This window comes from Saimiri boliviensis, chromosome 9, assembly GCF_048565385.1.
Source record: "Saimiri boliviensis isolate mSaiBol1 chromosome 9, mSaiBol1.pri, whole genome shotgun sequence".
In the NCBI taxonomy this organism is placed as follows: Eukaryota; Metazoa; Chordata; class Mammalia; order Primates; family Cebidae; genus Saimiri; species Saimiri boliviensis.
Window position 1 is genome coordinate 79,227,830 of NC_133457.1, and position 25,913 is coordinate 79,253,742.

At 41.1% G+C, this 25,913-nt stretch overlaps 1 protein-coding gene and 1 non-coding gene across 2 annotated transcripts in view; both read left to right on the forward strand.

The window, feature by feature from the left end:
- Window positions 1-25,479, forward strand: part of SNX5 (sorting nexin 5) — a 27,446-nt gene extending 1,967 nt beyond the window's left edge. The window contains exons 3-14 of the mRNA XM_010343737.2: window positions 10,928-11,032; window positions 12,909-13,019; window positions 14,238-14,359; window positions 15,702-15,825; window positions 16,505-16,600; window positions 17,683-17,788; window positions 17,878-17,953; window positions 18,976-19,015; window positions 19,103-19,189; window positions 20,724-20,883; window positions 24,542-24,627; window positions 25,291-25,479. Coding sequence (XP_010342039.1) covers window positions 10,928-11,032; window positions 12,909-13,019; window positions 14,238-14,359; window positions 15,702-15,825; window positions 16,505-16,600; window positions 17,683-17,788; window positions 17,878-17,953; window positions 18,976-19,015; window positions 19,103-19,189; window positions 20,724-20,883; window positions 24,542-24,627; window positions 25,291-25,341 — 1,164 coding nt within the window. The 3' untranslated portion in view covers window positions 25,342-25,479. The remainder of the gene's footprint in view (window positions 1-10,927; window positions 11,033-12,908; window positions 13,020-14,237; window positions 14,360-15,701; window positions 15,826-16,504; window positions 16,601-17,682; window positions 17,789-17,877; window positions 17,954-18,975; window positions 19,016-19,102; window positions 19,190-20,723; window positions 20,884-24,541; window positions 24,628-25,290) is intronic.
- LOC120367999 (small nucleolar RNA SNORD17) lies at window positions 5,253-5,489 on the forward strand. The gene has a single exon (XR_005582230.2). It is a non-coding gene; the product is annotated as a small nucleolar RNA SNORD17 (small nucleolar RNA).
- Window positions 25,480-25,913: the final 434 nt, after the last annotated feature.

Here is a 25,913-nt window from a genome sequence, read left to right on the forward strand (position 1 = left end):
CCAAAGTGCTGGGATTACCGAGCCCGGCCTGCAACTTGACTTTCCCACCACCCTGATCCTCTAGCAAAATTGGAAGACTGTTAGGAAGGCCATTTCCTGCCTGCTGGTTTTAGATACTACAGAAACTGTCCGTATCTGTAGCGAAGAGAGTTATGTAGCTTTATTTTACTTTTTAAATTACAGGAATAAGGAGATAATAAAACGGAGTAATCACCTTGATGCCTGGCTTTATTTTTGTTTTCTGATCCCTGCTAATGCTGGTACCCTGCTGTGGTCTGGTCTAGATGGTGTTAACTGTGTTACGGTTAACTGAAAGGCAGTTTGAGGCAAGTATAAAATAATGAGAAACCAAGTCCTGGCCAGCCTCTTCTAGCCTTAATACAGTTTCATTAGTCAACTGAAATGTCTTATGTGTTAAAATGTTTAACTGCCCTACCGATAATTTCCCTAAGGTTGGAGTTAAGCCCCTTAACTAATAAGGTAGGAGGACATACCCTGATTCTTTGGGCTTTTGAACTCTAGTCCAATACTCATTTTGGCTAATTCAGCAAAACTGAAAGGGAAGACCCTGTCAAGCCATGTCTGGTAGCCAGACACTATTATGTTAACATTCTTTAGCAGAAGGTGTTGGGGTTTGTCTTCTTCAGAAAATACAGTTCAGAGGAAGAGATGCATGGTTAACTTAGTTCCTAACTGGTTCTCTACTAATGAGAAAGATTGTTTTTTTCTTTTTTTTCTCACTGTCGCCCAGGCTGGAGCATAATGGCAGATCTCACTGCAACCTCCACCTCCCGGATTCAAGCGATCCTTCTGCCTCAGCCTCCCAAGTAGCTGGAATTACAGGCATCCACTATTGTGCCCAGCTAATTTTTGTATTTTTGTAGAGATAGGGTTTCACCATGTTGGCCAGGCTGGTCTTTGAACTCCAACTTTAGGTGATCTGCCGTCCTCAGTCTCCCAAAGTGCTGGGATTACATGTGTGAGCCACCGTACCCAGCCTGTTTTTAGATTTTAAAATTTAGAAAACTAGAGTTTTGCCAAGTCTAGGTCCTGAAAACCAGAATGAAACCTTTATGACACCCAAGGAGATAGAACTGTCTTCCCTTCTCCCACCCTGACTGGATGGGAGTTCTCAGATGACTGGAATTTTTAGTGGGTTGGAAGAAATAATTGGAGATTATGCAGAAATAACCTTGTTCTCATAAAAAGAACATGCACCTTCTAGGTTTGCAGAAAGGCATTAAGTAGTTGGGCACCATGAATCCATGGGAGTTGAATCATGTTTCCATTAGTTTTATCAGTCCTGTGGCAAATCATATATAACAGCACTGGGAATCCTGACTGCCTCCTGGGACCTTTGATTCTGAACAGCTTTAGGTTTCTCTGCTTTATGATGGTGAATGGACTGAAGCAAATTGAGCACATGGAACGGAAAAGCCCTGCAGGGAGCTTGAAACCTGTTATTGAAGGACTAGGTGGTAATCCTTTCCAGTCTAGTGCTATTTTTAACTAGGGGCTTCTCCTTCCTTAACAGTAACAAGTTGGCCTTAACTTACCGCTTGGTTACATGGACTTTGGTGAGTAATACCTGTCCTCATACCTAGTCAGGAATGTTGAAAGTACTGCTGCTCTTCTGGGAGTGGAAGCTGCCTCTAGGGATATTTTTATTCTCTATTAGCTAGGAGAGAGTGCAATTTGTTAGTATAGGAACAGTCCTGAACTTTGACCAATAACACAGCAAGTCCTAACTTACCAAATTTTGTGAACTGAAGCTTTATGCTACACTTGCAACTATTTTCTAAATTCAGGAAGTGTGACATACCAAGCTGCCCACGCCTTAGTTCCAGTTCAGTAACTTGTACTTAGTATCTTAAGGTGCCCATTTGTGAATATTCTAAAATATCATGATCTGCTCACATTATTTTGGCCATAGGTAGAAATGGTTAAAAGGCTTTTTTTTTTTTTTTTTTTTTTTTTTTTTTTTTTTTTTTGAGACAGGGTCTGGCTCTGTCACCCAGGCTTGAGTGCAGTGGCACAATCACAGCTCACTCAGTCTTGGTAATCCCCCCATCTCAGCCTCCTGAGTTAGCTGGAGTTACAGGCATACACCACCATGTCCACCTAGTTTTTGTCTTTTTTGGTAGAGACCGCGTTTTGCCATGTTGCCCAGGCTCAAACTTCAGTTCAACATGCTGGGATTACAGACTGAGCCATTGTGCCTGGTCAAGATTATAAATCTGTGCCTGCCCCCGGCCCCAGTCTCATTCTGGTCGTCCAGGCTGGAGTGCAGTGGCACTATCTGTGCTCACCACAACCTCTGCCTCCCAGATTCAAGCAATTCTCCTGCCTCAGCCTCCTGAGTAGCTGGGATTACAGGCACACACCACCCTGCCTGGCTAATTTTTATGTTTTTAGTAGACAGGGTTTCACAGTGTTGGTCAGGCTGGTCTTGAACTCTGACCTCGTGATCCGCCTGCCTCACCCCTACTGGGATTACAGCCAGCTGTAAATTTTGTAGAATTATTTTTGAGCCGTAAAATCTAATTTGGTAAGGCCTAGTGATCATCTAATTTATTTATTTATTTATTTATTTTTAGAGATGCAGGGTAGGAGGGAGGTGGGAGCATATAATTTAGAGCTTTATAAAATTCGGTTTCTCAACTTGGGTAGCACTGTTGACATTTTGGCTTGATCAATTTTGTTGACAATGTTAAGCGACGTTCTTGGACTCTGCTAGGATGCAGTCTCCTCCCCTCCGATGGTGATAAGAAGTCAAAATTGCCTGTTTGAGAATCACTGTTTTAAATGGACTTCTTTCTAAAATGGTATGATGGGTAGGGTCAGGTTGTGTTACACAAGGTAGTATTTGTGTGCTTGTTGCAAATTTTTCAGATTTTCTGTTGATCTTACCTAAGGAAATATAACATGCCATGTGAAAATTAGCACTGTTGGATAACTTTGTGAGAATTAAGCTTTTCCACCAGTGTTGAGGAACCTTACCAAAAGGTGGTGGATATTTGATGGTTACAAAGGGAGGGCTTTGTGTTTGCGAGTGAAGTACAGGCTTTGGACACTAGAAGTTTCTTGTGCTGCAGAGGGGAACTTGGTTTAAAATCCTGCTGTTTCAACATTTTGCTGTCTTTGTTATCAGGGTCTTGTTGCTTGAGCAAATTAGGTGAAAACAGTTCTGTAGGCTAGTACCCTGAATGTCTCAAATAGCCAGTGGTCAAAAAAGTATGCAGTGAAGTTATAAATAGTATTTAAGGAAACACTAACTTTTAATGATCCCAATTATGAGAAAAGACTATTTCAGAGCTTTGTAAGTTTTGCTTTTTCTTAATGAAATTGTAAAGGAAGATGGCCATAGGACATCTTTCATCTCACCCAAATGTGGTAAATTTGATTTTTTTTTTTTTTTTTTTTTTGAGACAGAGTCTCCTTCTGTCACCCAGGCTGGAGTGCTGTGGCACAATCTGCCTCCAGGGTCCAAGCGATTCTCCTGCCTCAGGATTACAGGCTCACGCTACCACACCCAGCTAAATTTTGTATTTTTAGTAGAGACAGGATTTCACAGTGTTGGTCAGGCTGGTCTGACCTAGTGATCTCCCTGCCTCAGCCTCCCAAAGTGCTGGGATTACAGGAGTGAAACACTGTGCCTGGCCTTATTTTTTTTTTTTGTTTTTTAAGTGTAAATTTTCTCTACATGATCTAACTTTCCAAAAAAGTAGGTTCTTCACCCTTAATACCTATTTTCTGATTGGCCATTGAGGTGCTCTGAAGAGATCTAAAAGAGACTTGGAACTTGTCACACTGCTTCATACCTTCATCTGCTGCCTAAAGGCAAACAGTAGTCTAAGGAGGAGTGTGTAAGTCGCAGTTTGAGGGGCAGTTGAGACTGAACTTAAGTTTAGAAATGGGAGTCCTTGGCTTCATTCACTCTTCCCCTTTTTACATTTTGGCATAACTTTTTTAGGTACTCCTATATAGTCTGGAGAGAAAAGCTCAGTTTCTGAAGGGCACACACATGCATTGTAGTCATGGTAAATGGTGAGGAATACAAATTCAGATGACTCCCCTTACAGGGTTTTCACTTGTTCTTTCAAGAGCACTTCAAAGCCAGGATATTGTGCTAATAGATATTTGGTAGCTGGTTGGTGATAAAATGTTGGACTTCTTCATCTGCCCTTTCCATATCTTTCATGAATTTTGTTTTGAATTCCTGTTTTTATTTTGTTTAGAACTCTTTTTTTTCTCAAGACAGTCTTGCTGTGTTGCCCAAGCTGGTCTTGAATTCCTGGCTCAGGCTGTCCTCCAGCACTTAGCTTCCTGAATGGGCCCCTGGCTTGAGTATTGGAATATTTACATCTGAATGATTTGGGAAATTTGCTGTACCTCGGACTCAGACCTCAAACTCAGAGTGAAAGAAATGTCCAAACCTATTTCCTATTTCCTGTTCGTCTTGGGTTGATCATGAAGTGAGACCATGAAAGGAAGGCAGTGAACGTCCTTAAACACCCTCATCCACATGAGTAATATGGACCTTGTTAGCTTTGTCAAAGAGGGCTTGTTTCAGCCTTGGTGACAGTGAAACCTTGCTACAAAAAAAGGGCTTGCCGACTTGATAAACTAGCACACTTTTGGGAGGGAGCCTGTAAGGGATTGGGTAGTATGTGAAGGGCTTTAGATCTGAATAAAGGAAACTGGAATTTCTGTTTTTACTTTTTAAGATAGTCTCATGCTGCTCCTAGGCTCGAGTGCAGTGTTCTAATCATAGTTCACTGCAGACTCAAAATCCAGGGCTCAAGTGGTCTTCTCACCTCAGCCTCCCTTAGTGTTGGGATTAAAGGTATAGGCCACAGAGCCTATCTGATTTTTTTTTTTTTTTAAGACATTGCTATGTTGCCTAGGCTTGTCTCAAACTCTGGCTCAGGCAATCCTCCAGCCTCAGCTTCCCAAAGTGCTGGGATTACAGACAAGAATCATTCTACCTGGCTGGTTTTTTGTTATTCATTTGTTGGACCTGTTTTCTTGATAGCAGTGGTATGTTGATTCCCAATAGGATTTCTCTGCGAGGAGATCCTTACAGAGCGTGTAATTCAACCCTTTTGCTTTGTGAATTCATTTGAAAGTGTTACACTTTCAGTATCTAATAATTATGTGCATTTCTTGACATGCATTAGCATTAGATATTTAAGGCAGTAATTCAACTCAGGTTCCTTGTTAATTCCACTAGTGCATGGGCTTGCAGCCTTGTGAAATGATGAATCAGTTTATCCATTCGCTGAGTGCGCTGCACTGACCTCCTTCCAAGTCTCAGTTCCTGTTCTAGGAACTTTAGGCTATGTAGCCTGCAAATGCCCTGCAGTCTGCAGTGTTCTACTGTGAACTGCTTGTGTGTTGGCAGGCTATGGGTAAGGATGGTTGGTGTCAGCAGGGATGGGGCCCTCTGAGTCCCATCTCACAAAGATGAGTGGTGAAAATCTGATCACTTGCTGTAACCCTTTAGTTTCTTATTAATCTGATGCCTGAGTAGCAGCTATTAGCTATGTTAGTAGACTGCTCTTCTGTTAGAAGTCCTTAGTTCTGTTTTTCTTGAGGGACTAAGAAATTATATTGCTGGCCTGAATTACAGGAAGGAGAGAACCAATAACTAGGGAATGAGAGCCAATATCTGTGAAAGCAGAGTTGGGCTGGGCACAGTGACTCATGCCTATAATCCTAGCACTTTGGGTGACCGAGGTGGGTGGATCACGAGGTCAAAAGTTTGAGAGCAGTCTGATCAACATGGTGAAACCCTGTCTCTACTAGAAGTACAAAAATTAGCCGGGCATGGTGGTGTCCACCTGTAATCCCAGCTACTCAGGAGACTGAGGCAGGAGAATCGCTTGAGACGGAGGTTACAGTCAGCCAAGATGGCGCCGCTGTATTCCAGCCTGGGCAACAGTGAACCTCCGTCTCAAAAAAAAAAAGCAGTTAATATATTGCTTATAGTTAATTGAACCAGTTTTTCACACACCAATGCCGTAATGTAAAGCTGAGATTGAGCACAGATAAGTAGATGTGGGTTATCTTGAGGGTGGAAGAGAATGGTAACAATTCAGAGCACCACTGGAAACATTTTTTCTGAGAGTTCAAACAGTAACAGTAATGCATGTTTCCTAAATATGTATCATGTGAGTCTTTAATGTTTGCAGAAATTAATTCGAATCTAGAGTGTGACAGAACAGTTTTGAATTTTAAGTCCTCACTTATGAATATTGGACTAGGCAAGATGTGGATACCTTTTCAGCTGAAGTATGTCCTGCTTTTGCTTCCTGTGATGGGAGTGAAAATCTAATCAAGGAGGCAGGCTTCTTGGCACCATGCTAAAAATCATGGATGATTTGTCATATTGGCCTTCTTCCTGGCAAAATCTTAGTTTCTTAGGCAGTGGAATGAAGCATAACAAAAACAAAATCCCTAGAGGCTAGCAACAGGTTTGAAGGGAGGAGACAGTAGCATGTGCTGTCTAAGTGCGTATCTTCTGCCTCTGGAATGGAAACTAGAAAGTCATTTAAATAGATACATGTCTTTTCTATCCTGTCTGTAGTAATTTTTGTGGGATACTCAAATGGGAAAAGGGGCTAGCACTGCATGTTGTGTATATATATATTATGTTGCATACAAAACTGATTAGAATGACTATTCAACTAGCCCCGTTTTCACATCAGATTGTGAAGTTTACTTCGGACTGTGTGTCTCTTCCTTTGGGCTTGGAGTCTGCAGTCACTATAACCACTAGGAAAGATCTGTATTTTTTTCTGTTTTCCTCATGCGTTCTGAGTTTCGGAATCTCGCCTTTTGTGTTGTTCAGTCTTCAGGGGCCCTTTGCCATCTGTAGGCCATTAACCCTTTTGAGAGGCAGTTTTGCTGCAGGTATTGTCTTGTGCCACAGTGAGTTGTAAGTGAGATTCGGACTCAAGTGAGTTCATGAAGACTGGTGGGCAGGAGTTCAAGAGCTGTAGGATTGTCCTGTAGCCAGTGCCTCATGTGCCCCAGCTGGGAAGCTGATGAATAGGTGAGGAAATGCACAGGGATTTCTGTAACCGCTTTTCTCCTTTTAGAAAGTGCCTCAGTTCTCTTACCAAAAGCATTCAGATCTCTCCTTTATTTATTTATTTATTTTTTGAGTCTTGCTGTGTCACCAGGCTGGAGTACAGTGGTGCAATCTCAGCTCACTGCAACCTCCGCCTCCTGGGTTCAAGCAATTCTTCTGCCTCAGCCTCTTAAGTAGCTGGGACCACAGGTGCGTGCCACCACGCCCGGCTAATTTTTGTATTTTTAGTATAGATGGGGGGTGGGGGGAGCGATTCATCATGTTGGCCAGGATGGTCTCGATCTCTTGACCTCGTGATCTGCCCGCCTCAGCCTCCCAAAGTGCTGGGATGACAAGCGTGAGCCACCGGGCTGGGCCAGATTTCTTAAACAGTTGAAAATGTGCTTTTCAGATGAGGCTGTGCTTGTTTGCCTCTTGTTTACCATGAAGGCTGATTATAATCCATATTGTAAGGATTGATCTGGTAGGGAAGTTCATCATGAACTGAAACTTTGAATATGTGAGGCAGTAGTTTCAAGGGAAATGTACAAAAGACAGGTTTCTAAAGAAAATTTTTTTAAAATTCTTAAATAGAGGCCGGGCGCGGTGGCTCAAGCCTGTAATCCCAGCACTTTGGGAGGCCGAGGCGGGTGGATCACGAGGTCAAGAGATCGAGACCATCCTGGTCAACATGGTGAAACCCTGTCTCTACTAAAAAATCCAAAAAAAAAAAAAAAAATTAGCTGGGCGTGGTGGCGCGTGTCTGTAATCCCAGCTCCTCAGGAGGCTGAGGCAGGAGAATTGCCTGAACCCAGGAGGCGGAGGTTGCGGTGAGCCGAGATGGCGCCCTTGCACTCCAGCCTGGGTAACAATCGAAACTCCGTCTCAAAAAAAAAAAAAAAATTCTTAAATAGAGATGAGGTCTCATCATGTTGCTCACGTTGTTTTTTTAACTGCTGACCTCAAGCAGTCCTCCCACCTTGGCCTCCCAGAGTGCTTGGGATTATAGGCGTGAACCACCACACCCAGCCAGAAGTCAGTTTTGAAACTTACATTATTTGAGAGTAGGTATGTTTTCAATTTGATTCTTACAGGTGACCTAAGGGATCTGGAAAAGAGGTAAAACTTTATATGGCAAAGGTCTGGCATGCCCAAGGACAGACTTGATTCTGAGGCCTGCTTGTCAGCTGCTGTAAATGGCCACTGTAAGCATGCTAACATCTGTGGCCTAAGTCAGAGACTTGGCCAGCAGGGCTAAGGATTACTCTGGGTGCTTCAAACTTAGGGGGATGGAAGCGAGGCAGGTGAGCAGAAGAATAGAGCCTGGTAATTATTTAGCAAGTTCTTTTGCACTGTGGAGTAGGTTTGTTGACTAAGCATAAGAAGGAATGCCAAACTTTTAGTCATAGTTGGTGCTTCCTGAGTGAGGATACAAATGCTGACTTAGCTCTAACCATTTCACAACTTTCTACTCATGTTTGTCTCATCTGGAGGGTTACATGCTACAGTATGAGAGAGTTCATTTAACTTCTTACTGGGGGACATTGATGGCCTGGATGCTGAGGGAATTTTGCCAGTATTCTCTTTTAGACAGTTCTTTAAGGCTTAAATACAGAATTGAATTATCTGCTTATTTGGTGGTTAAGACTATCATGTCAAATGATTGGAATTTTGCTTGAATACCTTCCTAGAGTGAAGTGTCTGCTTTAACCTTTTTTTTTTTTTTTTTTGAGAGGGAGTTTCGCTCTTGTTACCCAGGCTGGAGGGCAATGGCGCGATCTCGGCTCACCGCAACCTCCGCCTCCTGGGTTCAGGCAATTCTCCTGCCTCAGCCTCCTGAGGAGCTGGGATTACAGGCACGCACCACCATGTCCAGCTATTTTTTTTGTATTTTATTTTTAGTAGAGACGGGGTTTCACCATGTTGACCAGGATGGTCTCGATCTCTTGACCTTGTGATCCACCCGCCTTGGCCTCCCAAAGTGCTGGGATTACAGGCTTGAGCCACCGGGCCCGGCCTTTTTTTTTTTTTTTTTTTTTTTTTTTTTTTGCCAGTGAGTTGGAGGGGTGACAATGGGTTCAAGCTCCAATGAGCTCGCCGAGAGGGGCTTCCTAGCAGCTTAGCATCAAAAGCAGCTGCTGGGTCCTCGGACCGAAACGCGAAGCTGCTGGCACTGCTGTGCAACGAGCCTAGAGGAAAATGTCTAGGCAAAAATGGCTGCTAGTGAAGCTCGGATGTTTGATATGCTGTAGTTGCAGTCACTCAGAGCCTAGCGGTTTTCTTCTTTTTGTCTCGATCACATTCTTTTTTTTTGAGACGAGTTTCTCTCTTGTTACCCAGGCTGGAGTGCAATGGCGCGATCTCGGCTCACCGCAACCTCCGCCTCCTGGGTTCAGGCAATTCTCCTGTCTCAGCCTCCTGAGTAGCTGGGATTACAGGCGTGCACCACCATGCCCAGCTAATTTTTTGTATTTTTAGTAGAGACGGGGTTTCACCTTGTTGACCAGGATGGTCTTGATCTCCTGACCTTGTGATCCACCCGCCTCGGCCTCCCAAAGTGCTAGGATTATAGGCTTGAGCCACCGCGCCCGGCCTCGATCACATTCTTAAATGAAAAATATGTTTTATAGTCCTGGTGTATTACCTCTACATGGTTGGGAGTGTGGGAAAAAGGACAAAAACAGAAGATGATTATTAAGTGGAACAAAAAAGCAGCAGCTAAAGCAGCTGGTAGCATTCATTGTAGCTTTGACTGTGGTGCTTAAGTGAGTCCCACTTACTTGATTACATCCCTCTTGGGTCCTCCTATGGGTATTCCATGTGGAGTTCACAGGCTCACTGAGTTTGCTGGGCTTGCAGTGAGCAAAAATGGAATTGTCAGTATATTCAGTTGAGCAGGGCTAAAAGTCAGGGTTTGTGACTTCTTTAGGAAATGGAATCTTAGGAAATGTGGTGGCAGTTCTTGTGCTCTGGGAAATGCACCTTAGACCTTTTCTGTGAGCTATCTTATGTCTCCTCCAGAGTCCATGGCTACTTCTTGTGTGTTGCTCTCTTTATTCCTATTCTTTGGCCTGACTGACCTTGACAGGTAAGCATAAGATCAGTAGAGTGGTTGGTATCCCTTTGCAATCACGTCTCAGTTAATGGTTTGAGGTATTTTTAAAGGCTATGTTTCCCCAGTGTTAACTTAGCAGAAGGAAGGAAGCTCTTAACAGAAAACATGCCAGAGCTAGAGAGTCACAGTTATGATCAAATGAAGTCTCTGACCTTGAAGCTTTATCTTTGCTTGCAGATATCTCACAAATGGACATTTGAAAATTTAAGCCAAACAAGCAGATATTTCTTAGGAGTCATCAAGAATTCATTTGGAAGAAAAGTACTTATGATGAGATGTGAAGGCTCTAAAGTATCTGTTGTGATCTTACTAATAGCTGGTGTTAAAATCAACTTCTGGTGACTACTTGAGCTTTTATTTCTTTGAGGAAAGCTATTGTTTCAGGCTCCCTCTGGCTTTCAGAATTATAAGGAAAAGGGAAGTACTTAAAACTTATAAGTAATCCATGTGCTTTTAGTGAATATATTAGTCTTTGTAACAGATTGACCAGATTTACAAGTTTTAGAGGTTAAGTACGTAAGTTTTTAGTCTTGAAGAAAAGACTAAATGCATGTTGTCTATACTGATGCATTTGAAGAGCAGGTTTCCCCTCAGTTTCAAATAAACTTGGAAATGCCTCAACTGACATTTCTAAATGATCTACATACAAACTGCTTTTCAATAACTACTTCTCATTTTTGGAATAATTTTTTAGGGCCAAATGAGTTTGGAACTAATACTCAAAAAATGTATTTCAGCTGAGATCTGTATCTGTGGACCTGAATGTGGATCCCTCACTTCAGATTGACATACCAGATGCGCTCAGTGAGAGAGATAAGGTCAAATTTACAGTACACACAAAGGTAAGTAATATACAGTGGTAATACATACAGTGCTGGGTTGCAGCCTTGTTATTCACAGTGGATTTAAGAGGTTCCCTGAGCTTGAAACAGTTGGTGTTTATAGAGTAGCACTATTGTTAAGTGAGAACCTCCCTAATCTATCTCACAGTACACATCAGGTGAGTACCATTGCAGGAACAGCATTCTGCTTTGGCAGAGCCCTAGGCTGTAGGCATCGCCGATCTTGTGTGGCCTATACTGTGCTTCATGAGTACGTGTGCCAGCCAAAGTGATGCAGCTCAAATCTACCACCTTAGTGTGTGGTGTTTTTGTTGTTGTTGTTGCTGTTTAAAAGATAGTCTCGTTCTGTTGCCCAGGCTGGAATGAAGTGGCGCCATCTCACTGCAGTCCATGCCTCCCAGGTTCAAGTGATTCTCATGCTTTGGCCACCAGAGTAGCTGAGATTACAGGTGTACACCACCATGCCCGGCTAGTTTTTGTATTTTTAGTAGAGATGCAGTTTCACTATGTTGGCCAGGCTGGTCTCAAAAACTCCCGACCTCAGGTGATGCACCCGCCTTGACTTCCCCAAAGTGCTGGGATTGAAAGCGGGAGGCAGAGCTACTACACCTGGCCCCAACTTTGTTTTTAATTTGCATCCAAGGGAAGTTTCTCTCTGTAGCTTGTGTTTTTTCAGTATTTACTAAATTGGGAAGGACCTTTCCCACGTGTTTTTTTTTCCTAATGCCTGGGTGGCTTGAATAGCATACTTCAGTCATTCTGAGGCAGTGTAAAGACTGGTGACATAATTCTCTGCCTGCACTTACCAGATCAAAGAAGGTAAAATCAGCATTCACTGGAGTGAAAAGGAAGGAAATCAGGGACAATTTTTAGAACTGTAGTAAGTTAAAGCTAAAAGGTTTTTGTTTCGTTTTAATTTACTTTTCTTTTTTGTCATAAGTTGGGGGTAAATTCAGGCCCCTTTTTTTGAGATGGAGTCTTGCTCTTTCACTCAAGCTGGGCTGCAATGGTGTGATCTCAGCTTTGCCTCCCAGGTTCAAGCGATTCTCCTGCCTCAGCCTCCTGAGTAGCTGGAATTACAGTCATGTGCCACCATGCCCGGCTAATTTTTGTATTTTTAGTAGAGACAGGGTTTCACCATGTTGGTCAGGCTGGTCCCAGACTCCCGACCTTGTGATCGGCCTGCCTCAGCCTCCCAAAGTGCTGGGATTACAGGTATGAGCCACTGTGCCTGGCCAAATTCAGATTTATAAAAGTAGAATTTGGGGCCGAGTTGGGTGGCTTGCACCTGTAATCCTAGCACCTGAGGAGGCCAAAACAGGCAGATCACTTGAGCCTGGACAACATGCCAAAATACCTGTCTCTTTAAAAAATATGAAAAGTAGCTGGATGTGGTAGCGTGCATCTGTAGTTCCAGCTACTCAGGAGGCTGAGATGGGAGGATGGCTTGAGAGCCTGGAAGGCAGAGGTTGCAGTGAGTCAGCATTGTACCGCTGTGCTCCAGCCTGGATGACAGCCAGACCCTGTCCCAAAAATGTATGTAAACAAACAAACAAACAAAATACACAAAAACAAACAAAAAATAGGGTGGTGATTTACCTTCCTGGAACTGAACTTCTACCAGTAGATTCTTTGATTGGATATTCATTACAAGCTTCAGTAAGGTGGAATTTGGGGGAAAATCCTTAAGAGTTCAGACTGAATCTTAGCTATGCCTTTCATGACAGGAGATCATGTGTTACTGCTTTCTTCTTTACTGGATCATATTATGATGTTGTATCTTGCAGAATTTTCTCACTGTGCAGCCCAGGAAACTTAAACCACTTATCAAAAAGTGGTGGTTAACCAGTTAACGTCTTTCTTTCTTTCTTTACAGACCACGCTGCCCACATTTCAGAGCCCAGAGTTTTCTGTTACAAGGCAACATGAAGACTTCGTGTGGCTACATGACACTCTTATTGAAACAACAGACTATGCTGGGTTTATTGTGAGTGTTTTAGAAAACTAAATAAGCTAGTTCTGCCTTGCTGTTCATTTAGTTTAAAGAGACTTATATCCACTTTTTTTTAAAATAATAGATTGTGAAAAGTTTAATTTCATCTACCTGCTAGAGCATTTGCTGCTAACTACTGGTCAAGTGGAAAATATGTGAAGGAATAGTGTTACAGCTTTGTGGTGATGCATACAGGCTTACATTATTTATGTTGTAAAAGAGTGTAAACAGTGTAATGACTTTAGTCTTATTTACCTTTAGGTTTGGTTTTTCTGTGGTACGTTGTTTCCAACGTCAGTAGAATTGATTTTTAGGAACCATTAGTATTGGTAATAGTGTGTGATAAGATTTCTCAAAAAGTGCTGAAGGAGGCCATGCTGGTAATCCAGTGCTTTGGGAAGCCAAGGTGGTTGGATTCCGTCAGGGTTTCAAGACCTACCTGAGCAACATACTGAGATCTGTCTCTACTAAAAATACAAAAATATAGCTGAGTGTGGTGGTGCATGCCTGTAGTGCCAGCTGCTGGGGAGGCTGAGGCACAGAATCACTTGAACCTGGGAGGCAGAGGTTGCAGTGAGCCAAGGTCACGCCACTTCACGCTAGCCTGGGTGCCAGAGTGAGATTCTGTTTTCAAAAAAAAAGTCCTTGATCATTAATTCTTGGCTGCAGTAACAGAGACTTAGCTGATTGTAAAGGAGATTTCCATGGATTTTGTCCTGCCAGGCAGACTGAAGAATCTGTCCAAATGATGATTTCTTAATAATTAAATGATACTAGTACGAAGCTTATATTTAGATACGTTCTGTTCATTCAAAATTAGAGCTCTTGATTATCCTTAGGGATTAGGAAAATCCCTTTGGAATACTAGAGACTTTATAATCTTGATGGCTAATTGTTGGTGTTTCGCATTAATTATACTAGTTTTAGGCAACATTGAAGCAGTGTAGACACTGTTGTGCTCTGAATGATTGTCTGTAATGGATAAACTGACCAAATGATTGCCATCAAAGTTGAATATGCAACTCTGAGGAATACACTTCCTTTTGAATGGCCAGAAGAAATAAGGTTAAGAAAAAAACAGGAGTTGACTTTTAAATAGCCCACAGGAGTGGAGTGGTTGTTTCCTGTGGACCAGCAAGAGTAGAATGAGGCACCAACTAGAAAACCTCGCTGCTGGGACAAGAGGCTCATGAGTTCCTGCCTCTGCTGCAGATTCCGCCTGCTCCTACAAAGCCTGACTTCGATGGTCCTAGAGAGAAAATGCAGAAACTAGGAGAAGGTGAAGGGTCTATGACCAAAGAAGAATTTGCCAAGATGAAACAAGAACTGGAAGCGTAAGTGGATTTTCTTGGTGGGCTCTGTCTTTTAAGAAGTAGAAAAGTGGTGCTGTGTACAGAAGTAAGTAGAAGAACCTGACTTAATTTTGTTTAAGTGTAGGTGTTAATTAGGTCCCTGGTGTCCTTTTCTAAAACTAGCAGTACATCTTGCATAGTGGGGGACATGGTCTTTGTACTTCACACAGTGATTCATTGGAGGCCATTGGCACTAATACCTGATAGACTAGTTGTTTTTTCTCATATGTAGGGCATACTTATTAGGGATGCTAGTCTGGCACGGTGAGGAAATAAACTTTTATGTCTTTATAAATTGCTCAAAATCTACAAAGCTTTTCTTTCTGAAGCTTGGTTCCCAGAAGTTTAGAAGAAACTAGATTGTAATGAATGCTGTTACATGAGGTTTTTTTTGAGACAGAGTCTTGCTGTCTGCCCAGGCTGGAGTACAGTGGTGAGATCTCAGCTCACTACAACCTCTGCCTCCCGGGTTCAAGCCATTCTCCTGCCTCAGCCTCCGAAGGAGCTGGATTTTTGTAGAAACAGGGTTTCACCATGATGTCCGGGCTGGTTTTGAATTTCTGATCTCAGGTAATTCGCGTATCTACCGGCCTCAGCCTCCCAAAGTGTTGGGATTATGGGCATGAGCCACCATGCCCAACCTATCATTTAATTTTTTTCAAACAAAAATAGATTCTTGGAAAGTTTCTTTAGAATCTATCCCTGCACTTCCTCATCTTAGCTGAAAGTACTCATCCCTCCCTTCTTCTGCCATCATCTCTCCCTCCCCAAACCCATGTGTCATCCAGGGCAGCACTCAGACCTCCAGGCACTGAAAGCATTTAGCACATACTGGAGTGGCTATCAGCTCTGGGGAATGAGGCACACTGAACACAACAGACCCAAGTTTTTACCATTAGGAATTTTTAAGTGACCTTTAATGTGTAGGTTGAGATAGAGCTGCTTTATGATTTCTGTTAATTTTCAGTTTCCTTAAACTCATGCGTTACTGTATCCTCAGGCTTCAGAGTTAAAGGGTTTTCTTTGCTTTAAAGAAACAGTTGTGCGGCTACTAAATAACAGTAATTGCCTGTAGATTTGGGAGCCCATGGACTTGATCCATCAAACCCAGTTACAACATTGCTTTCCTCCATAGGCTTATTCCACAGATTCAGAAATGTCAACTGCCTCATTTATCTAACTAGACACCAGGTTATACTGAAACACTGTTTGGTCTAGTTGCATTGGTGGCATGAGCAGAGCCATAGAATTAACCAGGAAAAGTATTTATTGGTCAGGTAATTGAGCTGTGCCAACTGAATGCCATGTGCACATCTCTTTCCAGTGAATATCTCGCTGTTTTTAAGAAGACTGTGTCCTCCCATGAAGTCTTTCTTCAGCGGCTTTCTTCTCACCCTGTTCTCAGTAAAGATCGCAACTTTCATGTTTTCCTGGAATATGATCAGGATGTAAGGCATTTTAGTTCTGTTTTGATAGGCCATTTCAAATGTTTATACTTTCAAAATATACTTGATAGTTTCTAAAAAAAATGACTAAAGTTTTGAAATTTCTTATACAATGGAAACCTTTTTAGATGCTGCTTTTCCTTCATTGTGTAAGACATTTTTGTAAAACTCTGCTTAAAGAAAATTTTGCCTTTCCCCTTCCAAAAGCTGGGTTTCTTTTTAAGAGATTAACAATCCCAAGCATCTAATTTCTTAATCCCGAACTTAACTAATTTCATTTTAAAGGAATTAAAATTAGCATAAATTTATTTTCTTCCTGCCTATGCTTTTTGTTGAAAGATGACTCTTAGCTGTTTTTCTTTTTAACATGTTTTGGTTTTTGCTACTTAATATGGATAGAACAGTAATTTTCCTAAGGATTTCAGAGGCACTAAGCCTTAGCTTCTAGTCAGTCTTTCAAAATCTCTTAAGTCTTTTAGAATTAGATGACCTACCTATGTTGAGGTTTAGCCATGAGATGTTTTAAGCTTGGAAGTTAAGGCAGAATTAAAGATAATTTATGCATTTGCCCATACTAATGAAAAGGATTCCTTGAAATGTTAGTCAGAACTTCTTTAAAAGAAGTTTTAAAGAAGAAAAATACATACCATATAAGCTGTTCTTTGGAATTTTCTCCCTTTAGCTAAGTGTTAGACGGAAAAATACTAAAGAGATGTTTGGTGGCTTCTTCAAAAGTGTGGTGAAAAGTGCTGATGAAGTCCTTTTTACTGGAGTTAAGGTTAGTGACTTGGCTGTTTGTGAAAATGTTTGACTTAATTGGGAATCTTTTCTTTGAAAGAGATACTTGTGAAACAAATGGTTAACTTACAAGAAATCTAAGTTTTCTTCAAATTTTGGTAATTTTCATCTACTTACTCAGTTTTCACCCATTTCCCAAAGCACCTTGTTCTCTCCCAGGAAACTCAGTGTGAACCTTTCCACACTTGGCTTCATTTTCTCCTTTTCTGTAAGTAGGGAGATTACTCAGTTATTTTATGCCATTCTCAGACCTACACTGTCCAGTTTGGTCACCAACGACAGGTGGTAGAGAAGCATTGACGTGTAACCTAGCTGACACAACTAAGTAACCAAATTTTAGATTCTGTTTACATACTGGTTTTCAAGGTGTTAGCACTAAGATAAGAATACAAAATCTTCCTAACATTTTCATCATCCTCATGGGTATGATTTACTTCGTTACTTCTGAGGCCTTCTCTTCCTTTGTAACTGAGTTACCCTTACAATTATCATCTGGTAGATCTGGCTTTGCCACTCTGGAGAGCCCAGAATACAGGTGCTAAGTAGAGAAGGCATTGTCAGAAATTGGGAAACTCGGACTTAAACTTGGTGCAGTTTAAAGTGTCTGGGACTGTCCTGTATCCAGGCATTATGGGATGTTTGGCATTGGCATCCTTTGCCAGTGTCTACCAGATAATCAGGACTTCCTCTCAGTCTGAAAGCAACCAAGTCAAGAGGAAAAAAACTCATTCTCACACAGATAGGTATCAACAGCTAAGTGGCCATGTTCCACCATTGTACTAGTGTAAAATTGCTAGGTGTTCTAGAGAGGATGCCAGTTTTATTGGTGATTGTTAAATGATTCTTCTGTATACATTTTCTGCCAGCCCTTGATTTTTGCCAGCCTTAGTTAAGAAATAGTATCATAAATTTGTAATTCCCTGATCTGTAGAGGTTAACTTTATATTCATGTTTATTTGCCATGTTCTAAGCAATATATTTTTATTTTGATAAATATAAAAGGCTGCATGAATAGTATATTTTCACATTCTTGAAATGTCTGGTTCTTTTTGTTTCTTTTAGGAGGTAGATGACTTCTTTGAGCAAGAGAAGAACTTCCTTATTAACTATTACAATAGGATCAAAGATTCTTGTGTGAAAGCTGACAAAATGACCAGATCTCATAAAAGTAAGTTATCATTTACCATTGGTAACTTAAAGCTTTGCTGATGAGCCTGGCTGTTGTTTGGATAAAAAGAGTTGTCCTTGTTTCTGCAGATGTTGCCGATGACTATATCCACACTGCAGCCTGCTTACATAGCCTGGCTTTAGAAGAGCCCACAGTCATCAAAAAGTAAGTTTTTTGGAAAAGCATTTCTTCTAACTTAATTGAAGAGTGCTGAGTGGTATAACTAAAAGCATAAATGAGTAAAGACTACCATGGTTTCCATCCTGCTCTGGAGTTACAAGCTCACTAAGGCAAGTCTCCAGCACGCATCTTACATGTTCTCTGTACATAAGACACTTGTAAGACAATTGTAGGGGACGTGGGCTCTTCTATACATAAATAAACACGGTTAATGTGGTCAAAGCAGTAGTTTCTGTCACACTTAAAAAGCCTGTTTGCTTTAGTTTTGGGGGTTGAGAGAGTTGATCTGGCGGTTGGTGCTTGCCGTTTTGCCTGGTAATGCCCTGGACCACCTTTTTGGCCTGGGATGCAGCCCCAGGAGATCCTGAGAACATGTGCCTCTGTCCCTGGATCTTGAAGAGATTTGGTTGTGATGGTCTGAAGAATAATGTAATGACCTCAGTCTGATACACAGCCGGTTTGATGCACAATTTTCTGAAATTACATTCATTCATTGAATTAAAAATCTTTCCATTTTCAATCTTCACTTATGTATGTGTTTCAGTTTCTCCATCCTGGGCATTTCTAGTGTAAGGCAATATTTTACTTAACATCTAGGCTTGGCAAAACAGGTGATACTACTTCTGACTTGAAATTGAGAGGCTAATGGGAGAACCATGATGAATTAATGTATTTACTGCTTTGGGATACCCATAGCAGAGTTCATTAAACCCGACCTTAGTTAACACAGCATTGGCATTTAATAAGAATATTTGGATACATGGCAGGATAACAGAAGGGACACCAAGAGGCTGATGCCACTGAGTGTCGTGCTGTAAATGTGTAATTTTGTGACCATTATCTCTATTATTTTGGGCCGGTTGAAGTGACAGCGCTACTTTTAAATTAATGCTAAAGTGCCAAAGGCTAGGACTCCTGAGTTAATCCATTCATGTCTTGCACACTGGTAAGATCATATTTTATAGGTGATTTAAGACCTTAAGCCAAAATTATGTGTATACTTCCAGGTACCTATTGAAGGTTGCTGAGCTATTTGAAAAACTTAGGGTAAGGATTTTTGTGTTGGTCTTCATAATGTATATTTTATCATCTGTAGCTTTCTGCCTTGATGGTGACCTTTCCTTTTCTATATAGAAAGTAGAGGGTCGAGTCTCATCAGATGAAGATTTAAAGCTAACGGAGCTCCTCCGATACTACATGCTTAACATCGAAGCTGCTAAGGTAGGAAAAGAAGTTGCTTAGTTTATCAGAGTAGTACAAGACAAGAAGTCTGTTTAAAAAGTTGCTTTATGCAAAGGGGAAAAATAGAAATTTATCAGACTTGTTTTTATAAATGACATCTAATGTTGTATCCTTATAAGCTTGTATATCTGACAGCACTGTAGGGGTTGTGTGGTGTAGACAGTTAATAGTTTGGGGTATTCTAGGTCATTGATATGGGACGTAGCATGCAGAAAGGGCTATTTCTGGGGCAGAGAAGGTTTGGGAGTTTTTATTGAATTGCAAGTATCCCTGTAGCCTTTGAGCTGTAAAGCATTATTTATAATATATATAGATAGATGAAATGGTAAGCAGACAGAATAATCTTTGGGAATGAAACATGCATCCTTCACTGTCTGCATTGGTCTAAACAAATGTGTTTTAATTTTATGTGAAATGTATTAAATCAGGCTAAATAAAATTAGATAGGCCTCTGATCCTGAAATGCCATCAGAAAGTAAAAGAATAAAAGTTTATTTGTTCCCCCATCATGTAATTTTAGTTAATTTGCCCTTTGGCATATTTTCTGAATTTTAAGGGTTTTTAAAAACACTGTTTTTATTAGCTTATTTTCTACTTTGATGGAATTAAGAGGTCACTAAAGAATTTTTGAGTATATACAAAAATAGGTCTAATAGTTTCACCCATCTTTCATTATTTCACCTATTTTTAAATGTATAATCTATACATCATAATTGCTGAATTTAGATACTGAGGTAACTTCTACTTTGTTGTAAGATTGCAAAGAGGCTGAGCACGGTGGCTCACGCCTATAATCCTAGCACTTTGGGAGGCCGAGGTAGGTAGATCACAAGGTCAGGAGTTCAAGACCAGCCTGGCCAACATGGTGAAACCCCATCTCTGCTAAAAATACTAACATCAGCTGGGCATGGTGGTGCATGCCTGTGGTCCCAGCTACTCAGGAGGCTGAGGCAGGAGAATTATTTGAACCTGGGAGGCAGAGGTTGCAGTGAGCCGAGATCACACCACTGCATTCCAGCCTGGGTGACAGCAAGACTCCAGTCTTGAAAAAAGATTGCAAAGAACCGTTATATCTGACTGACTAAGTGGATCTCCAGGGTAGATTACCAGAAGGAGCAGGATTTGCAGGGCAGGGTTATGTTTCTTGCTACTTCATTGCCCAGTTATATTTTAGCAGTGCTCAGCTTGAGTTACCCAGCAGTGATTATATATGTGTTTTGATACAAAAATACTTAATTTTTAAAGTTACCTTTATTTATTGAATTAACTGGAAAAAATAGTCCTTCTGTTTTTACTCTTGGGTAGTCACTTGATATAAGGAATTCTAAAAAAGTTCTCAACAAAACTATCAGTTGCTCATCCCTGCTGAAGCTGGAGATTTAAAAATAGGGGGAGAGAAGATATAGAGGTAGATTGTTACCACCTAACATCTCAGGTGATACATTGTCACTTGGGCTATTCTTTAGACTGGTTTAGATATTTTAGTATGTATACCTGTTAATTTTTTTCCCAGGATCTCTTATACAGACGCACCAAAGCCCTCATCGACTATGAGAACTCAAACAAAGCTCTGGATAAGGCCCGGTTAAAGAGCAAAGACGTCAAGTTGGCTGAGACACATCAGCAGGAGTGCTGCCAGAAATTTGAACAGCTTTCTGAATCTGCAAAAGAAGGTTGAGCAGGGACATTTTTCTTTCTGTATTCTTATTTGAAAATAACTTCAAGCTTGGAAAAATTGCACAAATAGTGTAAAAAACACCCCTGTATCATTCACCCAGCGTCAGCACTTCACGCCATCTGCCTTATCACATGCACGTACACAGTCACCCTCATGGCTTTTGTGTGCTTACAAACATTGCCACACCTGGTTTTTCTGTACCATTTCAGAGTAAGTTGCATACAGCACACTCCTTTTAGCCCTAAAAACATTGTCATAATTTCCTAAGACTGAAGACATTCTCTTGTATGGTTACAGTACACTTACTTGATGCGATAAACTAAACTCTTAAGACTACAGTCTGGCCGGGCGCGGTGGCTCAAGCCTGTAATCCCAGCACTTTGGGAGGCCGAGGCGGGTGGATCACGAGGTCGAGAGATCGAGACCATCCTGGTCAACAAGGTGAAACCCCGTCTCTACTAAAAATACAAAAAGTTAGCTGGGCATGGTGGTGCGTGCCTGTAATCCCAGCTACTTAGGAGGCTGAGGCAGGAGAATTGCCTGAGCCCAGGAGGCGGAGGTTGCGGTGAGCCGAGATTGCGCCATTGCACTCCAGCCTGGGTAACAAGAGCGAAACTCCTCAAAAAAAAAAAAAGACTACAGTCTGCCGTCTGTATTCTCATGTTTGTCCTGATGTCTACAAGATCCAGTGTAGGATTGCATCTCGTTATCTTATCTATTAGGAAATAGTTCTTAGTTTTTAATGATAGTAGTCTTTTTAGAGAATCTCTTTCCAAATACTGTATTTCTCACTTTTGGCTGGTTTGTTTCCTCACATTTAGATATGGTTATGGGTTCCTGGCAGAAGTAATAAGCCCTTCTTGGGGTGTCACTTCTGAGGAAACACTGTGTGTCTGTCTCTCCTTCATTTGTAGTGGTAATTTTGATTACACAGTCAGATATTATCCAAATCCAATTTCTCCACAGCATAGTTAACTATTTTAACCCCCATCAATCTGTGGTAAGGCAGTTTAAGACCATGTAAACATCTTGCTCTTCATCAAACTTCCTTCCTAGGTTTAGCATGTATTGGTGATTCTTGCCTAAACCAGCCTTTACTCTGATGGTTGCAAAAAGACGATTTTCCTCATCTCCAGCTCAAGCTTTCCTGCCCAAGTTGACACCTGGCATCCTACTACAAAAAAGAGCCGCCTTTTTTCTCAGAAGTGTCCATTGTCTTCTTTATTAGAGTCATGGATTTTTAGTTTTTAAAATGGTTTAGAATTTATTGTACTACTAAGTTATTTGATGCTTGTCCAGACTTTGCCAGTAGGTGCACCGTTAAGCTGGCATGTGGGTGTAGCAGCCCATCCTCCATTTTTTTAGAGCAATAGTCTATGCTAATCTTATTCTCTACTCCAGCCTTGAAACTGGCCATTTCTTAAAGGAGCCACGGTTCTTTTTCTTCAGGAATAGTTACCAGCATCTGAGTATGCCCATTGTTTTGGGGTATCTCTGCTTCTGTGCCCTTGAGTGGAGTGAAGTAGGAAATGTATGTGTGTGTGTACATGCATGCCATTGCACACACATGCAGGTGTCAGGGATCACAACTCTGGTCCATGTCCACAGGGTTCTTTCTTGCCTTATCCATTTCAGTCCTCTGAACAGAGGACTTTCACCATTTCCATTGAACATGTGTTTTAATATGTAGTCCTTACCCAAGAGGATTGTGTGGATCTTCCCTTGGGTTCTCAGGAGCCATGGAACATGCCAGAGCAAATGTTGGAATGGATCGCCCAGAATGACTAGTTTCATGTTTCCATGAAAAATTACTATCTTTTGTAGCTTTCTGCGAACTTTTCTTATTTCCCAGTGGTAGGGTAACCTGGAAATGGTCTGTTCATCAACATGCTTGAAGCTACCTGGGGGGAACATAGACTTTATATAGAGTTGTAATGATTTGTCTTTGTCTGTTTGGGATTATAATACAGTAAGTGCCTTAACTGTAAGGCACAGAGCTTCCTGGCAAATGTGTAGACGGGCTCTGAGGCTGTCTTCTGTATTCTTCCAAAGTAACCTTTGTGCTACCCTGTTCCTGAAAAAATGACTGCTTGCTTTTTAAAACGAACTTAAATTTTCAAGGAAAGTACGCACTTCAAAACTACTGAGTTGAAATCTTAATAGGCCCGTTTCATGGCTCTGGCAATTTTAGAGGAGATTAAAAAACAAAGGTTTAAAAATGCCAATTTCGGTCTGTCTTTACTGCCTAAACTTTTTGCCCATGTTGATTATATCCTCTATTCAAGAGCAAGATAGGTACACTATCTAAAAGTGTAAAGTTCTGTAGAATGCTGAGATTGGTGGGTCTTAAACTGTTTGCCTTTGGTACAAGTGCTTTCTGAGACTTGTAGCTCAGCTGACTATAGTTGAGTCAGTGGCTAAGGGCTGGTTTCACAGGCGGTGAGTAGTTGGCGTATGGAGCCCCAGTATGTGTGTAGCTCTAGAGGAAGGCAGGGAGCTAATAAAGGAATTTGAGCGAGGCATTCATATTCTTGGTTTGTTCTAATTTCCAAGAGGTCTTTAATCCTGAATTCTGTTGGCAGTAGGAGTAGGTGAAAAGGAAGCATGTCCTGTCTTGAATACAAGTAGCAGTTTTCACAGTTTTGGATTTTAAGATGTTTTAAGTATTATTTTTAATCGATAAGTTATTGTATTGGCTTTATGGAAATACAGTGTGATGCTTTGATATATGTGTATAATGTGAAATTATTAGATCAAGCTAATATCTTTTTCAGTGGTAATGTATTTGAAATTTACTGTTTCAGTATACATTTTTGCCTGTAGTCACCTGTTGTGCAATAGATGTCAAAATGTATTTAGCTGCGTCCTGGCACCCATCTGCCCCAGCACCCCACCCTCATCCTCTGATAACCATCATTCTCTTCTCTACTTCTAGGAGTTCAACTTAAGATTTTACCTAATAAGCGAGATCATGTAATGTTTGTCTTTCTCTGTTCTGGCTCATCCATGTTGTCCCATATGACTGCTTTTTAAAGGCTGAGTAGTATTATATGTCTGTACTACATTTTGTTCATCCATCAAGGGATACTTCTCAATTGATTTTGTATTTTGGCCGTTGTAAATAATGTTGCAGTGAACATGGAAGTACAGATATCCCATTGAGATAATTTGTTATATTCCCAGAAGTGGGTTTGCTGAATCATATGAGGTTAGCTCTGTTTTTAGTTTTTTGAGGAACCCCTATACCATTTTCCATGATGGGTGTACTAATTTATATTCCCAGCAATGGTGTAGAAGAGTTCCCTTTTCTCTGCATTGTTGCGAACACTGATCTTTCATCTTTTTGAGAAAATCCATTCTAGTAGGTGTGAGATAATCTCATTGTGGTTTTAATTTGCATTTCCCTAATGGTTAGTGATGCTTAACATTGTTTGCATGAACCTCGTATGTCTTCTTTTGAGAAGAATTTTCACAAGCCATTGGTGAAGTATGTGGCTCACCATCACCCCCTTTTCAGCCCTGTCCCCAGTCACTGGTACTTAGAGGTTGTGAGTGAGGTACATCACATGTTCAAGAATGTCATTTGGTAGTTAAAGTGACCATGGAAATTGTTTAGTTTTTCTTGGTTTCATAAACATTTTTTCTTCCTGTAGAACTGATAAATTTCAAACGGAAGAGAGTGGCAGCATTTAGAAAGAATCTAGTTGAAATGTCTGAACTGGAAATAAAACATGCCAGGGTAAGTTGTTTCCCAATTTACTAACCCAGTGTCATCAGGCAGTTGGGGTGGCCTTGTGGTATTAATCCTCTGTGGTACTTAGTTGATGGGAGACGTTCATTGTTTATTTGTAGTCTCCTTTATAATGTTACCTATGACTAATTTTTAGCAACTTTTTTTTTTTTTTTTTAATAGAGACGAGGTTTCACCAGGTTGGCCAGGCTGGACTTGAACTCCTGACCTCAGGTGTTTCACCCACTGGCTGTGGTCTCCCAAAGCGCTGGGATTACAGGCCTGAGCTACCTTTCCCAGCCCTAATTTCTAGCAACTTTTATTGTCTTTCCAAGGCCTTCGCCTTCATAGAACAACGCACTTACATAGCATCTAAGAAGTTAAAGTAAGCCAGGATCACATTTGGGAGCAAGCAGGCAAGGGCAGATGTGCAGAAGCGAATGTCAGCTCTTGGGCTGGTAGGTTTGTCCACTGAGGGAGAGGAGCTCTTCTGTGCGAAATCAGTATGAGTGGTACGTTGCAGTTCACCTGGGATTTAACGAAGAGAAGGGCCAGCTCACTCTGGCTGACTTTAAATCTCCCATGAAAACCTATGTTGGTAGACTTGTGTTGTTACGGGTATATGGCAAGTTTTAGTCATTCATTGGTCTGCCTTGACTTTTTTCCCTACAGAACAATGTCTCCCTTTTGCAGAGCTGTATTGACTTGTTCAAGAATAACTGATAAGCCTTCCCTCTGAAGAAAAGAAATGAATGTGAAAGAAAGCCAAGCATCACTTGCACTTAAATCATTACCACGGAAGATCTATTAACTTCAACTTTAGTTTAAAATTATGTGAATAAATATTTCGATTTCTACAAATCTTAACATTTAACCATGTTGGTTTAAAAATACTGCTTGCTACTTGGACATAACTAATTTTTCCTTGTGCATTTAATACCTCTGGGCAGAATCTAAATACTGGGTTCTCCTGTAGTTCATCTTTAGTTAGTTACTAAGAAAAGATATAGGAGACATGTGCCTTCTGGAAACAAGTAGAAGCAATCACCTGGGCCATGTCTCTACAAACCCATCTCCCTGAATGTCAGGGAGATGCCAGTTACAGCAGGTGATTCAGCTACTTGAGGCAGGTGACAGCCCTTCCATTCCTCACTGAAGATGGGGTTTGTGTTTTTGTTTTGCCCCCGGTAGTCATCTGGTGTTCATACTATAACAACAACAAGAAAATTTATCTTTATATACTCTTTGCACCTCCTTTTTTGAGATACAGATATTTGAGGGGAGAGAAGTATCTA